Source organism: Aotus nancymaae, unplaced genomic scaffold, assembly GCF_030222135.1.
Source record: "Aotus nancymaae isolate 86718 unplaced genomic scaffold, 86718_ANA_hifiasm-v0.15.2.pri h1tg000010l, whole genome shotgun sequence".
Classification (NCBI taxonomy): Eukaryota; Metazoa; Chordata; class Mammalia; order Primates; family Aotidae; genus Aotus; species Aotus nancymaae.
The window spans coordinates 990,208-1,007,817 of NW_026988421.1; the positions used below are offsets into that span (position 1 = coordinate 990,208).

Genomic DNA, 17,610 nt, shown 5'->3' on the forward strand with positions numbered 1-17,610 from the left:
ATATGTAACATTGTATAGAGGGGAGATAATGAATATTAAAGAAACATTCTCATCTTCCTTTACCTTTCGTCCCCTAATACCTAGTCTACTTTTTAAATTTTCAGACTTCACTGCTTTTTGAATTCCTAATTCTAATTTTCACATGATTGTTAAGGGAAAAGCATAATTAATAAAGGTTTTAGTTATCCCCATGCACAGTATGAAAACAAAAATTGTACATTTTATTTATTTGTATGTGCATTAGAAAAAAAACTGGCTTATCGAACCTGTGATGGCAAAGATACTCTTGCTTAGGATAAAGTAAAGTTAAAAGCTGACTTAGAAAATACACTAGGGCAGAAAAAGCAGCATGCAAACGATGTGAGTTTGAGACAAGTATGTAAAAACATATGGAGCCCTCCTCCATGACAAACACATCCCTGCAGCCAATGGCTACATAAAATTTCAGTTAAAATTCTATTTCTGTCTGCATTTTAAAACTTTTACTTATACAATGATTTTCATGTAAAACAGAAACAAGGAAGTTCTCATGGACCAATGCACTCAATAAAGAGCCTTATCTAACTACACAGAATGCCAAGAAAATCCACCATCATGGGCATCCTAACTCCTAGCAGGAGGCAAGGCCACATCCAGCTTTATGACTTGTACAACAGACCACCCTGTGTAACACACAACATAAGTCAGTGCTCTAATCTTTACACAATCAAAACAGAAGAAAACAGCCTGAGCTCAAGAGACAGCAGCAGTGCGCAGGTGGTGGGCTAATCTTACCTAGGAATAGATTCATTTCGTCCTCTTTATTCTTGTCTAAATTACTGACTTCTGTTTCCCTTTCCTTATCACCACCAGACAGTACCAGCGTCTTAACTACCCAGACAACGGGGTGGGGTAATGTAATGGAGGGAATGTGCCACAAGCACAGAGAAAACTCAGAACCATGAGGTGAATTTAGCCAACCCATTTAAAGCCTGAACTGTGGAAGCCTAGTAGAGCAACTATTTCTCAAATATGTTAGATTCAGGATCAAAAATTGTGTTAAAATGTTCATGAACTTCAAACTGCTCTCAACAGAAAGACCAAAGGACTGTGAAGGACCAAATCAACATTTATTATCAGTATGTGGGCCAAGTGCAGTGGCGAATGCCTGTAAATTCCAGCACTTTAGGAGGCTGAGGCAGGAGATCTCGTCTCTACAAGAAATAAAAAAATTAGGTGGGCATAGTGGTGCATGCCTGGTGGTCCCAGCTACTCAGGAGGCTGAGGCCGGAGGGTCACTTGGTCCCGAGAAGTTGAGGCTGCAGTAAGCCATGATCGCACCACTGCCCTCCAGCCTGGAAGACAGAGCCAGATCCCGTCTCAAAATAGACAGATAGATAGATAGATAAATAGACAGACAGATAGATAAGATAGATTAGATAGAAAGACAGACAGACAGACAGATAGAAAGATACATAGATAGAGGCTTACAACAAACGACAGCACTTTTCTGTTCTTTTTGTCATGACTACTCATTCTTCTAGGCCTTATGAAAAAAATGCTTGCTGTACCATATTCAATGAGAAATCATTGTCCTCTTAAATGTTTCTGGATAATTCACTACTAGTGCCTTGTGAAATGAGTCTCTGAACCTGCAAACATCCTACGCTGCCTCTGCAATTTAACCAGTGCCGAGCTCACCAATGACATCAGAAAAAAATTTCAGTTGTTTTTCCAAAGCTGTAAAGAGATCTTTCACCAGCGAGGGGAGCCATTGTGTTGGCGCAGGAGTTGTTCTAAATACTGCTGTGCACTGCAGTCCGCCACCGTTCTCCATTTTCTGAAGACTGCCTTTCTTAACTGCTAGAAGGCACTCATGTACTAAGAAAAAGAGATTTAAAGTGGGTTAACTATATAGTAGCTGTATGTTAAATACTGCTGTAAAGACACACTTTTTTCATACAATTATTGTTAATAATTTGAAGATGTTTATTGCATTCTATTTTTGGTGGGAAAAAAATGTAACATACATTTATTTAGCACGACATTGTGAATACACAAAACATGTAACTGAGTCAGCAGGATTTTTCTATTCCTAGTCCATCTCTGAGGACTAAATCATGAACTGCTCCCAATGTTATTAAATATGTCTTGCAATAGTTGGGCACCAAGTTTAAGATTAATTTTCTCCTCTCAGTATAGGCAGCAATTCACCATTTTCTTTCAGTTCCTAAAAATAAAAAACAATAATAATATGTATATGCATATATAAAAAGATGAAAACATCTAAAAATCACAGCTTGTACGTAAATCTGAGAACCAAAAGAAACACCTATTGGATTAAAACTCCAATCTTTTAACACTGTCAAACTAAATAATGCCATAAAAATTAACAAAGTATTCTTGGCCGGGTGAAGTGGCTCACACCTATAATCCCAGCACTTTGGAAGGCCAAGGCAGGCAGATCACCTGAGATCAGGAGTTCGAGAGCAGCCTGGCCAACATGATGAAACCCTGTCTCTACTAAAAGTAAAAAATTAGTTAGGCGTGGTGATGGGCGCCTGTAATCCCAGCTACTCGAGAGGCTAAGGCAGGGACAATCTCTTGAACCCAGGAGGCAGAGGTTGCAGTGAGCCGAGATCATGCCATTGCACTCCAGCCTGGGCTATTTTGAGACTCCATCTTATAAATTAAATTAAATTAAATTAAATTAAATTAAAGTAAGTAAGTTAGTGTATCCTAAAACCAACAGATTGTTTAGTATTAAGAAATGCAGCAAATGGAGCTAATGTACCCCTATTTAAACTATAGCAACAAATAAGGAAAATAAATAAAGTGACTTTCAAGGCTGAAGAATGAAGCAATGTGGCTAGGTGCAGTGCCTCACACCTACAATCCCAGCACTTTAAGAGGCCAAGGGGGCAGATCACTTAAAGTGAGGAGTTTGAGACCAGCATGGCCAACGTGACGAAACCCCGTCTCTACTAAAAATACAAAAACTAGCCAGGTGGGCATGGTGGCATGTACCTGTACTTCCAGTTACTTGGGAGACTGAGGATCGCTTGAACCCAGGAGGTGGAGGTTTCAGTGAGCCAAGACTGCATCACTGCACTCCAGCCTGGGTGACAGAGTAAGACTCTGTCTCAAAAAAAAAAAAGTAATGTGATGTTAAAAGCCTACTCAAATATGACGCTTGTTCCCCTCCCATTTTACCACTCACAGAAAGGAAACAGCCTTTGCTATTGAAACCCAACCTGGGAAGACATTTCTGTCTTAGGAAAAGCTATAGTACCAGTAATATGGAAAGGCAGAAACCATTAAAAAGACCTAACAATTCAGAAACAGACATGGTGTCAAAAGAGCTATCACTAGCTTGACTGGAACTGCAGCACAGGCTCTATGCAGGCTCCATGCTCCTTGTGCCTATTTTCCAGATTTAAAATCTGGAGTACAGACACCAAGTCTGAAAGGTGACAAGTGATAAATAAGATTTTCTGGTTTAAAACAAACATTTAATATGATACAACATTTCAGGTTATCACTGAGCTGCATAAACACCAATCAATAAAACCATTAAAATCCACATGACCTCCTCTCTGGATTAAAATCAAATAGGAATGATGCTGTCACACCAAACCCAGACCACTTTCAGTAATGTCTAGGGATCTTCTACCTATTTAACGAGCAGACACCCTGCCGCTCCAAGGGACCCAGCAGGACTTTTCAGAGGACACATTCAAGAAGGCAGAGGACGGACCATGCAGCTCAGTGGGAAAGGGCAGGTGGCCCTCAGGAAAAATCTGGACTCAATGGCTTACTGGTTATGGGATGGTGGACAACTCATCTGACCTCTCCTCCATGTCTCTGTTTCCTCATCTACTGACTGAGAAGAATTCTGTTCTCTGAGGCTGCTTGGGACATTACATGAAGCAGCCTCTTAGAAGCACCAAAGCAGTGTGATTGGCACATTGAGGGTGCTTCAAAAAGGCAATTCTCACCATCCTCACCGCTGTTAATGTGAGCCAGTGGGTGGAACAGCTAGACCTAACCAAATCTTCTAAATCTCTCTCAACAAACTGTCTTAAGTCCAAACATTCTGTAACAGCAGTAGTGAACTGTTTACCCTTCATTGGCAAGAATAACTCACAATTTTCTCAGGACACTAGATTGACCAAGTAACTAAGTCATTAGTTATTCACTCATTCAACGAAACAAATGCTCGTTGCTCCAAAGAGGCCACCCAGATTAGACCATTTCAAACATCTTTTAACTGAACTAACCATGAATTACTGCATTCTGCAAGAAACAGATCAAAATGGCATCGTAAGAGCTAGTCCATATATCTTCTGAAGGAAAAATGTTAACAATATCACACATTTCAAATGTATATGTTCTTAGCAGGTAAACATAAAAAAATCGTAACACTCTGTTATATAACTAAAAAGAAGTTACCCACGCAGTTAGCTTTAGAATTAAATGAGATTTATTGATTGTATCTTCCCAACAGTTACCAATGGCTGAGGTACAGGCTATAAAACATTCAGACAAGAACAGGCTCAAGAGTATTTGGAGTTTGAGTACTGTTTGTGTCTTACAAAACTAAAATTATATCTAGAGAGACGGAGGGGGGGCAAATGCAGATCTGTTTTAACTGTTTCAGGGCTATTCAAGAGCTGTAGTATTAAACATTTTTTCCTCCAGGAGTGAGGCTGTTCCCCAGGAAAAATGTCTCACTGGCTGGTTTAACAAGTATGATATCAAACCTGGAACTCCACAGGAAACAAAACCTACACAGAGGCAACCACAGAACAAAAACAGCCTCTGCAATCAATGGAGCTCAAGCTTTGTTTCTATAAAACATACTGGTCCAAAAGTGCTGATGTTATTTCAGTGGTAGGCTAGTGCCTTCACTTTACAAAAGCATGTGTTAAAAACTTTTACTCTGGCCGGGCACGGTGGCTCATGCCTGTAATCCCAGCACTTCGGGAGGCTGAGGTGGGTAAATCACCTGAGGTCAGCAGTTTCACCATGGCCAACATGGTGAAACCTCACTTCTTTTAAAAATAGAAAAATTAGCCAGGCAAAGTGGTGGGAGCCTGTAATCCCACCTACTCAGAAGGTCGAGGCAGGAAAAACACTTGAATCTGGGAGGCAGAGGTTGCAGTGAGCCGAGATCATGCCACTGCACTCCGCCTGGGCGACAAGAGTGAAACTGTCTCCAAAAACAAAAAACCTATTTTACAACATAATTAGAAGCAGTACCACTTTCTATTTGTTTTCCACATAAAAAGTCAAAGATCTGATCTCAGAGAAAATTCTCTAATGGATCAAGGCAAGAGGAAGGCCTGAGGGCAGTCTGCAGCCCACCTTTTGGGGGCAGTTTTGTTCATGTTCCCAAGCAGAACCTGGCATTCCTGCCCAGCATTCGTCTAGCTCCTCTCTATACCCATTTGGCTACCACCCTCCTCCTTGACACCACCATGCCCACAGTGGGCCTGGGGTGCAGTGAAGGGTTTGTGGGTAGATATTAAAGCTACAGTTTCTGTTTATTGTTTTGGGTGAATCAAGAGAGCTATGGAGTACACAGGTGCTAGTTGGTGAGCCTGCCCTAAATTCTAGACATTAAATATAAGCTAAGTCACATCCATTTAAAACTCAAAGTTTACTTAAAGCAAGAAGTAAATTAAAGTCATTTATCCATCTAACAACCATTTACTGAACTCCTAAAATACACAAAGCATCAGGAAGGACTCGAGGTATTTAAGAAATGGTGTCTTCTCTAAAACACAATCTAACAGATAACAGATTTCCAAATATCTGAAAACCAAAAAGGGACCTACATTTCCGGGGGCAGTGATCTTCAGTCTCTGTGGCACGGATGGGCAGCACTGGGCCACAAGCCTCACACTACTGTCACTCCACACACCCAAGGGCAGGTGAGTAACACAAGAAAAAAATAATTTGTTGGCCGGGAGCTGAAGCAGGATCTAACAGGGTGACAGGGAAGAGCACCCCATGGAAAGGAGATGCAATGGCTAGTTCAGGTGTGGAAGTAAGAACAGGCTGCCACGTGGGGACAGTGAGAACAGCAGGATACTAATGCACACAGAAATGGTGATACTGGTCCAGAAATGCCTGAGAGTCAGGCTGGAAAGAAGAGTCAAAATTAACTCTCAAGTTTCCATTCAGGAAATATCTTTTACACATACCAAAATCTTTTCTGTTCTGTGGAATAGCGAAAGAGCTAGCCTTACCTTCACGATATCCAATCCTCCCACCAGCTCCCCTTTCACATACAGCTGAGGGTATGTTGGCCAATTTGAGTAAGCTTTTAATCCCTGCCGAACCTAAAGAAACAACAGGAATCCTGAAACCATCCCATCAGACCCTTATGATTCAAGCTAAGGCAAGGGTGAAACATCAAACACAAAACTTACTTCTTCATCCTCCAATATATCGAATGTTTCATATTCAACACTGCAAAAAAGAGAAGACATTTTAACAGGAAATACTGTTGAATAAAAATTGTAAAACCTCTATGCATTTAATGTTTTTTAAACAATCAAGAAAACTATTTCATTGCTAACAAAATGTACTAGAGACCAATGGAAATGATTTTACTTCTTAATCTGCCAAGTACTACACAGAATTAGTCATTCCAACATATGACTTTACCTGGACTTTTCTCCAGACAATACTGGGTTAGACCAGGGGTGAGCAAACTTTTTCTTAAGAGTGTGACAGTAAACATTTCAGGCTTTACAGGCCAGACAGTCTCTGCTGCAACAGCTCAGTTCTGCTGGACAGCACAAAAGCAGCCACCGACAACATTTAAATGAAGGGATGTGGCTGTGTGCCAATATAACTTTATTTACAAAAATGGGCAGCCAACTGCAACCTGCCGACCCCTGGGTCAGACCGACAAGCCCATCGCACAAGCCTTCATTAACTGAACACTCTCACCCACTTATCGTATCTGCCCCACCCCAGGCTGCTGCTTCTTAACCTCCTGGAAGCTGCTCATGGAGCAGGATGGAGTAGTGCCTGTGGACGGAGGCTGGAAGGGCTTGGCAGCCAGACGACACCCACACTGCCAGCTCCCTCCACCTTAGCAAGATATGCTTTCCACACTTAAATCAACTCATGTCAGAGAGGGTGCTGTCTTTAATGTACAAAAGACCAATGAAAGCTTTGTGGCTTTAAGCTGTACAATGAACATTACATGAACAAAGAATGAAAAATCACTGCATGAATATCCAATTGTATCTACTCAGAGCGATTTCACTGTTAGATAGTCAGGGATTAGCAAGCATGTATGCCTAAATCCTTGCAGGGTGACTGACGGTACAGGTGCAATTCCCAAAAGTGGCCAAAGAAAATGCCACAGGTAAAAAACCAGACTTTCCATAAAATTGAAACCATCATTGGGAAATCTTGTTTATTTAGTTAACAAGTTCCCAAGGAAACCGTCTACGGGTGCAGGGAACAGTCAAAAAACTTAAATGACCAGATAAATCAGAAGCAATTACCAAAAAAAAAAAAAAAAAAAACCAAATTCTAAAAAAAGAGCAAAAAAAGACCCAATGTAAAACTAATTTTTTTTAAAAAACCCAATGTAAGTCTTCGCTCAAGTTGAACTAACTAAAGGTGGCAAATCTCCTAACACTGTGATAAAAACAATGAGTTATAGAACTATTCATAAAGGATCCAGGAAGCACTGGGCCCAAGTGTATGTACGTGGAGTCCTAACAGCCAATACACTTCCTAAAAGTTACTCGTAAAGGGTCCCTTTCAAATCTCAATATATACTTGGTTCTCAGCCCCTCATGCATGTGTATTTTGGCTACTAAAGGAAAAGGTAAGAAATGAGAAAAAGTAAAAAAGAGCTTTCTCCACATACTTATGACTCCCAGCAAGAGCATGGTCTGTTCAAATTAAAAGAAGCTGAGGTCCTGGATGGCCCTACTCATTCTAGAGCCAATCATGCTTAGCAAGTCCAGAGCTGGGAGGTCATTCTCTCCCAAGGCAGCCTCCTGCTCTAGGACAACAGGGTGCTTTCAATACAATGAAGATTAGACAGATAAAGGCAAGAAAGCCAAGTTACCAAGATGTTCCACCAAAGACACGGGCTGGGTCAGGCCCACTGTGTTGGCTCAGAAGACACCTGTGCCCTGAGGAAGCTGGTGCTGCTCTAGAGGATGAACTGTGTGTATCTCACTGTGGACTGTAGCAGAGGGTCGACTAAGAAAGGGGGAAATCAAAAATGACCAAAAGCAAGCCAGTCCCTACTGTATGGCCCAGGCCGGGGATGAGGAAAAGAGCAGGCTTGAAGTTACAATAAACTGACTGTACTTTCCTCTATAAAATGTCACAATAATCTGAAGAAATCAACCACAAATTTTTATTTTTTTTAGACAGAATCTCGTTCTGTCACTCAGGTTGGAGTACAGTAGCACAGTCTCGGCTCACTGAAACCTCTGTCTCCCAAGCTCAAGTGATTCTCCCACCTCAGCCTCCTGAGTAGCTGGGATTACAGGCGTGCACCACCACACCTGGCTAATTTTTTATTTTTAGTAGAGATGGGGTTTTACCATGTTGGCCAGGCTGGTCTCAAACTCCTGACCTCAAGTGATCTGCCTGATCTAACTGTAGCTAAAAGCTACAGTAACAATACATGATTTTTAAAAGATGCAATCACGAAATAATGAGAAACAAACAAAAGTATCTGACAAACCCTGTGCTAAATATTTAGCACAGAACATGTGCTAAGTATCTCCAAATAAGGGGTTTTGTTTTTAACCACAAAAATCAATGGCAAAGTTCTTTTTTTTTTTTAGATAGTCTCACTGTGTCGCCAGGTGCCAGGCTGGAGTGCAGTGGCAGGATCTCGGCTCACTGCAACCTCCTCCTCCTGGGTTCAAGCGACTCTCCTGCCTCAGCCTCCCAAGTAGCTGGGACTACAGGCACGCGCCATAATGCCCAGCTAATTTTTGTATTTTTTAGTAGAGATGGGGTTTCAACACGGTCTCGATCTCTTGACCCCGTGATCCGCCCGCCTCGGTCTCCCAAAGTGCTAGGATTACAGGTGTGAGCCACCGTGCCCGGCCTAATGGCAATGTTCTTACCTGACAGCTTCACCACTGAGCACATCAAAACTAGGAGCAGCCGAGGCGGGTGGATCACGAGGTCAAGAGATCGAGACCATCCTGGTCAACATGGTGAAACCCCCGTCTCTACTAAAAAACTACAAAAAATTAGCTGGGCACAGTGGCGCATGCCTGTTAATCCCAGTTACTCAGGAGGCTGAGGCAGGAGAATTGCCTGAACCCAGGAGGCGGAGGTTGCGGTAAGCCAAGATTGTGCCATTGCACTCCAGCCTGGGTAACAAGAGTGAAACTCCGTTTCAAAAAAAAAAAAATATTGGAGCAACTGCAATTTAATCTGCGCTACCTCGCAGATCCAGGTAACGGACCTCAACGTGCATCCCTTCAGCGTTCTGTATTGTTTAGCAACTATGATAGTTGAAAGAATTTAAAACTACCTATATTATCCCTGAAATAGCTTCATGCATGGTGAGAACTCAGTTATTCACTTTCCTCTGGGAAAGCAGACAAAATAGTTATTCCAAAGGTTGCCTAAGGACCTCCTTTATGTTACTAATACTATGACACTGGCCAGAAAATATCATTTTGGTCTAAGTTAAGACATTCACAAAACAATACAGCAAAATATAACAAAAGATACAAATATTTGTGGATAGATACAGATATTACAACCAAAAAGCATCAATGGCAGAACTGAAAAGTTGGAATATTTGGTTTTTTTCTTTTGAGACAGGGTCTTGCTCTGTCACCCAGACTGAGTCCAGTGGTGCAATCACGGCTCACTGCAGCCTCATCCTCTAAGACTCCAGTGATCCTCCCACCTCAGTCTCTCAAGTAGCTGGGGCCACAGATGTACGCAACCATGCCTGGCTAATTTTTTTATTTGCTGTGGAGATGGGGTCTCACTATGTTGTCCAGACTGGTCTCGAACAGCTGGACTCAAGCGATCCTCTTGCCTCAGCCTCTCAAAGTCCTAGGATTATAGGTATGAGCTGCTACACCTGGCCAGGCTGGATTTTTTTTAATACACCATTTGAAAACAACATTTACATACCCAGTACTATTTAGTATTTCCAGAATTTGTTTGCTGAATCCACATTTTGCTTCCTAGATGAAAAAAAAATTTGCAAAGATTACATTTTTTAATATGACCAAGCAGCATGGTCATACCTAATACTCTGTCAACCAGCACAGCACTTGTCCAGTGTAGCTGCCACTACTTTTACTTAGCTCCCAGGGCTCCTTCTCATCCCCTCTTCAAGTACAAACCCAACTACACATCAACCCAGGCACACGTGACCCACAGACTTTGGTTTGTAACCACTTAAGCCAACAGTTTATAATCTTTGTGGTCAAAAACCTCCTCTAAGTGAAACCTAGATTTTCTACAGAAATGTCAGTTCATTCTTTACTTCACTCACACAAAATGATCTTAACTCACTCAGCCTTTTTGCGATGATTACGACAATCATTTTCCCATTTCCAACTGGACCCTGACTCCCATCTTTCTTTTCTTTTGCCTTTATTTTTTATTTTTTTTCTTTGAGACAGAATCTCGCTCTGTCACCCCAGGCTGGAGTGCAGCAGCACAATCTCAGCTCACTGCAACCTCCGTCTCCCAGGTTCAAGCAATTCTCCTGCCTCAGCCTCCCGAGTAGCTGCGACTACAGGTACGAACCAACATACCCTGCTAATTTTTTGTATTTTTAGGAGAGACGGGGTTTCACCATGTCAGCCAGGATGGTCTCCATCTCTTGACCTGGTGATATGCCCGCCTCAGCCTCCCAAAGTGCTGGGATTATAGTGGTAAGCTACCGCGCCCAGCCTCATTTTATTTTTACATTACAGAATACAACACTTTTTTGAGGTTATGAAAAACTTAAGCTTTTTTTATGCCACAGGACTCCAAATTCCAGCACTCTTGTAGAAAAGATATGGTACCATGTAAACAGTTTAATAGCCCTAACAATACTGTTTCCAAAATGTATTAATACTTTTTAGGCTTCCGGAAAAAAAAAAAAAGTTTTGAGAATAAATATCTGCTTAAACAATCACCAAGAATAAAAAAAAAAGTCACTTTATCATTACTAGGAATTATTAATGTGCTCTATTGTTTCAATACACTGAACTAAAATCAAATAATCTGGGCCTTAACCTAACGATCCCAAATATGCTGAAACGTATATTAACATTTTCTTTGTTACTGTTACTTTCATTACTTAATTATATTAACCGATTAGTTATGTTAACTAATTAGCTTCATTATAACTAGTTATATTAACTTACACACTAGTTATGGCAACCAGAGTCTGCCCTGTGAAGAAGTATTGTGTCCCCTTACCAATGAGGAAAGTTAGGTTCTCCATGTGTTACTTGCCCAATGCAACCTGGCTAACAAGTGAAGTATTTTCTTTATTCCAGCAGCCTCACCCTTCAGAGCTTTAGTTTCTTTATCTCTAAAACAGGCCAAACTCTGTCCAACCTTGCCTACTTCAACAACTGATTGAGAATTAAGTAGAGGTTCAATTGTTATGAAAACTACAAAATTAGATATAAATGTGTATGGCTGGTTTCTGGAAATTACCACTCTGATCTCAATCTGAAAGAAAATTAGTTTTGCTCAAGCTATTAGTGGAAGTAATCTATCAAACTTGATATTCAAAATGATGCACAATCCATATGCACTTTTGTCAAAAAGCTACAAGAACCATCCCATTACAAATGAGAACTGCTCATCATTTCACTCATTCATCAAACGCACACACAGCACACCTGCTACACAGCCAGGGTCTGCTCCTCCACTGCCACAGAAGGACAATCGGGGGGTGCAAACTCAAGCACTGGACACTCAGGAAGTCGTGATTCAGCTGCACACTCCAGCAGTCCACACACTCAAACAAAAGGTAATGAAATCACAACTCACACAACCAGTAAAGTGTTAACAGTGTTGACCACGTTAGCTGACAAAGTTTGGCAGTAGAAAGAAATGCACCCCACTGAGATGTTGATGATAAAGTCAAGCAAAATGTAGATTACTTTGTTTGATCTCCGTAAGCACCAATTAAGGCCTGGATAACTTCCTGATACCGCTACAGCTTCATTAGCTAAAGCTAGGAAAAAGAGATTTAACTGTCCCCTTGTTGCAGATGTTAACATCGAAAGAAATTACAAATAAAACCATTTTTGAGTTCTTTACCTGTTTGTTTCCTTTCATAAAGAGCATCACAGAAGCTTTATTTGTCAGCACTTTGAGCCTGAAGAGAGAAAATTGATATAAAATGGCTCAGCTCAATTATGCAACACCACTTTTCCTCTGCTTCGTGAGTAACATGCATATTTGAGGGATGGCAGGATGACAGTTCACAGCTTTGAGTGGTATTAAACAAGCAAATGCATTGACATTTTCCTTGATTTCATTCTCTCCCTAAGCCACTGTAAAACACAATATGGCTTTTAAGGCAATGAATGTTCCTTCAAGTTGCAATTTAAGCCCATCAACTCACAGTAATAAAAAAATAATAATAATAACCAATTCAGTAAGGAATTGTTCAGTAAGGGGCTTATATATTAAGCCCATCCAAAACTTCTAGAACTAGATCTTGTGTGCACCATCTTCCATCATGATGCTGCATACCACTGTACACGTGTAAAGCTCACAGGGTCAGACTGCAGGGTGACAGCATTAAATAAACCTCAGAACATCAGCTAATGCCAGCTACCAAAATCAAATGCTCTCCACATTATGTTTTATATTTTATATAGTCTTTCAAACATCATAATCTAAGGTGCTGACAGGAATTTTAATTATCTGTATATAGCCACAAGTTTAGTCACAAATCTCAGGAAAGTCAGTTTTGAGACAACGGGTCACTAAAGAACCTAAGCCCCATGGGGTCACGCCACCATGTTCTCCCAACTCATGGCTCAAAAATCTCCTTATAAGCTCATCCCAAATGAAATGCATAAATCACGCACAAAGCTGTATCACTTACATTGCCAACCAAGTAGGATTAGCTCAAGTTCAGAAAGACGTAAACAGATACAGGAATACAACAGTGACCCTGACAACCCAACTAACCCAGCCACCTGGACACAGGGAACCACAGGTCACAGTGTACTGCCAAAATACATGTCACAAGTCCACAAACTCCACTTCCTGCACTCTGCTGCTCACTCGGAGCCCTTCAAATTATTACTCGAAATATGCTGAATTTTACTTTCTACATAATTCTAGCCAGTTACCTTTTGGTGTCTGAAAGCACAGGAGATTTAGAAGCAGCAATTAGGAAAATGGAGGTCTGATGGAGACAAGGCCATAAGCAGCAGCAAGTGTACTCAGCAGAGAAGGAAAATCAGCTGAACAGCAAACACAAGCATATAAAAAGCACAGCTGTCCTTGGAGACCACACAGCCTCCATGGGCCAAGGGCATCACCAGGCTACAGCCAAGAACCACACATGAAGACAACCAGAGTCAACAAAGGGATGAGGAGCATCACTTTCTCATAAAGAAGGCAGGTAATGGTGCAAACCACAGGACAGAAGGCGGCACTCAAACATCAGCCTGACATATGGGGAATGGAATGTGGCTTATAGCAATTATTAATTAAGGACAGACAAATGAGGCATTTATTACTATTAAACACTTTTAGAAATTCTCAAGATGTTACATGGCAAAAAAAAAATTACAAAAGGAAGATTTACGAATCGCTGATTGCTGACAGAACAAATTCCTTTTTAAAGTTCTTTATTAATTCACATTTACTGCAATAAAAATCCCATTAAGTCGCCTTACACACCAAAGTCCAACATTTCTGTAAGAGAACTTCTCTAAAAGCCAAGTGAGATCCTTGATAAAACGAACATAGGTTTCACAGCTCCAAAACCTGCTCATGTTAAGTCTTTGTGGTCTAGAAAGGCCATGAGAAGTGCCCAAAGCCTATTGCGAGTTGATTAGCTTTTCACTCTCACCACTTGTCAGTGCCCTGGCATTGGGACAGCACCCACAGCAGTCACCAAGGCTGCAGCCAGGAAAACACAAGTGTGCTGAGGTTACGCGAAGGAGCAGCGACAAGAAAACTGGACCCTGGTTCTGAAATGCAGTCAGGTAAGCAAAATTTGGTTGTTCCACAGAAACAATGACATTTCTATAAAAGCAAGAGTATCCTCCACACGATCACTAAGTTGGTGCTCAAATTTCTCCAATCCAAATTAGATCTGCCCAAGTTTGCATGGCTAGTTTGATTGCAAACAACAAAATTATGACCTCTGGCATACAAATACCAAATCCTTGATTTCTACACAGAAAGAACAAAGCAAAACCTGAGGACTTTAAAATATTTTTAACATATTAAATGATAGGCTATTTGAAACTTTCTAAAGCACTTACCTTTCCTCTAATTTGGGGGCTTTGGGACAAATTTTATCTAGTTCTTCAGATGCTTCTAGCTCCTAAAATAAGCACACATGTCAGTTTTAAGAAAAAAATTTATTATAACATAAATCTCTTTGATCATACCATAACATAGAATACTGATCAATCAACTAATCAGAAATACTGTGTATTCACTGCAGGTTCTTATTAGTAAATATAGATTCATAGAAATTTGTACCCTAGATTTATCACAACATTTTAAACAGTATGCTTTAAATGGAATTTCTTTACAAGGCACAGACTTCTCAATTCTAACCTTAATTATATCAAGTCCTCCTATGAGCTCTCCAGAAATGTAGAGCTGAGGATAGGTAGGCCAATTGGAATAGGTTTTGAGTCCCTGTCGAACCTCTTCATCTGAGAAGATATCAAAACTGCTAAACTGAATATTATGCTTGTGAAGAATTTCCACCATCTGCTTGCTGAAACCTGTACACAAAAAAAGAAAATAAAGCACTTAGCTTCTCGAAACACATACACATGATAATACTTTAGTTCAGCATACATATGATCTACTGGACATACAGACACCTGCCTCTTATTTTGCCAGTGATTTAATTAGCATGGCTGACTAGTATACACAAAGAGAAAATACATTCCTGGATCCCCTTATTTGACCTTGAACCATATCACACATTCAGGTATGACTTAACCTTTTGACACAACTATGAGTATTAAAAAAAAAAAGTGGTGTATTTATTAAAGCTCCTCTTCATTATTATGGACTTTTTTTTTTTTTTTTTTGTCACAAGAGCAACAGAACTAGCCAAAAAGCAGAGACCTGGGCGTGATGGTGCACACCTGTAATCCCAGCAACTGGGGAGACTGAGGCAAGAGGATCACTTGAGCCCTGAAGTCTGAGGCTGGAGTGAGCTCTGAGACTGCCACTGCACTCCAGCCTGCAGTCTGAGTAAACAGCAAGACCCTGGCTTAAAAAAAAAAAAAAAAAAAAAAAAAAAAGACACAGAAATCTGAATCCCTGACACTGGCTCCCTCCATCCACCAAGGTGACACATGATGAGGCCATGGCCTCCACTCAGCACTTTCCTAGCAATCAGGAGACTGACCTGACACTCTGGACAGTCCCTCCCAGCCTTCCTATTGTGAATCTATAAGAATCAACTCTGGGCAGAGGGAAAAAAATTCTACAATTGTTATTTTAACTACTCCTTGACTATACTGAAAATCCAACGCTGTTTCGTTTCTACTGCCATTTTACTACCTCCTGAGTACCCACGTCAGTAGTGCTCAATCTTCACTATCTCTAAGCAGGATAAATTAAAAATCATGAAGGATGTGTTCTCCTGTAGTCTAAAATAGGCACAGTACATTGAATTTTAAAGCTATCTTCTCTGTTATATATGAACCATCAATAGATTGACGGTATTCTTTCTCATGTCATGTCATAACTTGACAGTTTCTTTTTTAAAACTATTTACATTCCCTAAAGTATGTAATGTAATTTTTTTACTACACTATAGTGGCAATTTTATGTTCCATGATTTTATTATACTTTTGTGACACATTTTTATTCTGTACTTTTTTGACATCATCTTATTATGACATTAGAACTGAAGAATAAGAGTGTGAATATCAGTCTTTTATAAACCTATTAGTCTAGTCTGAAAAAAAAAGTATTTTTCTTTCCATAAGCTAATTCTTCTCCACTGTTCCCAATACTTTTGTATGGCCCTACTCTTTCACGCCTCATTCTTCTTCTCAAACACAGTTGTAATTCACTGGAAAAGAACCTATTCTTCAGATTCAAAATTTCTGTAAGACTTAGCAGGTTCAGCAATTATTTTTAGATACAATGAAACCATAAAATTCAACATAAGATTAATTGCAAGAATGGGCTTTACCTGATGTCACTCAAAATCACATTTACTATTAAAACACAGATCTACGATTGAGCTGTAAACATTTCCCAGATCTGCAGTTTATTGAGATGAAGCACTAGTATGTGTTTGTATAGCATGTAAGTTGCTTTTCCTACATCTGAAGTGTTAAGTTCATGTACAGCCTGAAGTAAAACACTGATTCTGAAATTTTTTTATTCAGCTGGGAGTTCATTAGTAAACAGCTAACGGCTGATTGCTGATGGTTATTCTGGTGCCAATATATTAACTTATTTTTACTGTAACTGGCTGAGAAAAAAAAGCTTTATTTTAGCTTTAGGCAATTACATGCAGACTAGAAAGATTGATTGGTAGTGTTTCATTTTTAAGGGTTAAAGTGGCAGACTAGAAATGTTATGCTTAAGGGTAAGATGGCAAGAAGGCTTTATTCTAATAACAAAATATTTACACACTTTTTTTTTTTTAAGAAAAATGCATGCATGCAATAAAAACATTTAAACGTAGGAAAGTAATGTTTAACTACCACAGAATCCCCATTTCCATCCCCAGTCATTTCTACTCATGAGATGAATAGGTGCCTAACACCACATCTCATCACTACCTAACAATAAACCCTAAAAAACATCTCTGAAACCTGCTGATTTTGTGGCTGATTTAAAAGTAAGAGCCCGACTGGATGCCTCTCACTTCAGGAGGAATATCTCTGACTATGGTTCAAATGCCTTTTGCTTTCCTACAAGGTTTGTTAACTGAAATAGTTGTAACAATTCCCAAATAGTTAAACCTGCACAAGGATTTAAGATTCTGTTTAAGGTAACATACACCTCAGTGCTCCTGGAAACTCTTCCTAAAACAAGCATTTTCCTGTCTTCATGAGGAGCACAGAATAAGGACAACTCAATTATTTTCGACTGAGACCCTATCCATATGTCAGGCTCATAACACACCACACAATTCTGCAGGTAGAGTCCACGTGGAAAATAAATAGATGGAGATGACCTGTGCAGAAGCTGGGCTGAATCCAACAGGGCTCCAGAAGAGACCCTAAAAATGGCTTTCAAGGTTTTCTAGATATACAATTTAAGTGTTACTCATTCATGTTTTTCTGATTAGCAGAAAGCAAAGTGGGGACCAGCTAATCAAAAAACAAATACTGTTATACTCCACAGTGGGAGTCCAGCAGTGTTACCAGAGGTAGGACCTTCAAAGCTAATTTGGTGCAAAATAAGGAAAGA

The 17,610-nt window shown here is 40.2% G+C and overlaps 1 protein-coding gene across 3 annotated transcripts in view; it reads right to left on the reverse strand.

Moving 5' to 3' along the window:
- Window positions 1-1,089: 1,089 nt before the first annotated feature.
- GLRX3 (glutaredoxin 3) overlaps window positions 1,090-17,610 on the reverse strand; it is a 44,793-nt gene continuing 28,272 nt past the window's right edge. For 2 of the 3 annotated variants that reach the window (XM_021671712.2, XM_064373725.1), the window contains 7 exons: window positions 14,773-14,945; window positions 14,472-14,533; window positions 12,280-12,337; window positions 10,138-10,190; window positions 6,417-6,456; window positions 6,234-6,326; window positions 1,945-2,209 (listed from right to left, as the gene is read on the reverse strand). In XM_021671712.2, coding sequence (XP_021527387.1) covers window positions 2,159-2,209; window positions 6,234-6,326; window positions 6,417-6,456; window positions 10,138-10,190; window positions 12,280-12,337; window positions 14,472-14,533; window positions 14,773-14,945 — 530 coding nt within the window. In that variant the 3' untranslated portion in view covers window positions 1,945-2,158. Of the gene's footprint in view, window positions 1,861-1,944; window positions 2,210-6,233; window positions 6,327-6,416; window positions 6,457-10,137; window positions 10,191-12,279; window positions 12,338-14,471; window positions 14,534-14,772; window positions 14,946-17,610 lie in introns of those variants that run through there. The other variant, XM_021671713.2, reaches the window with a different exon arrangement.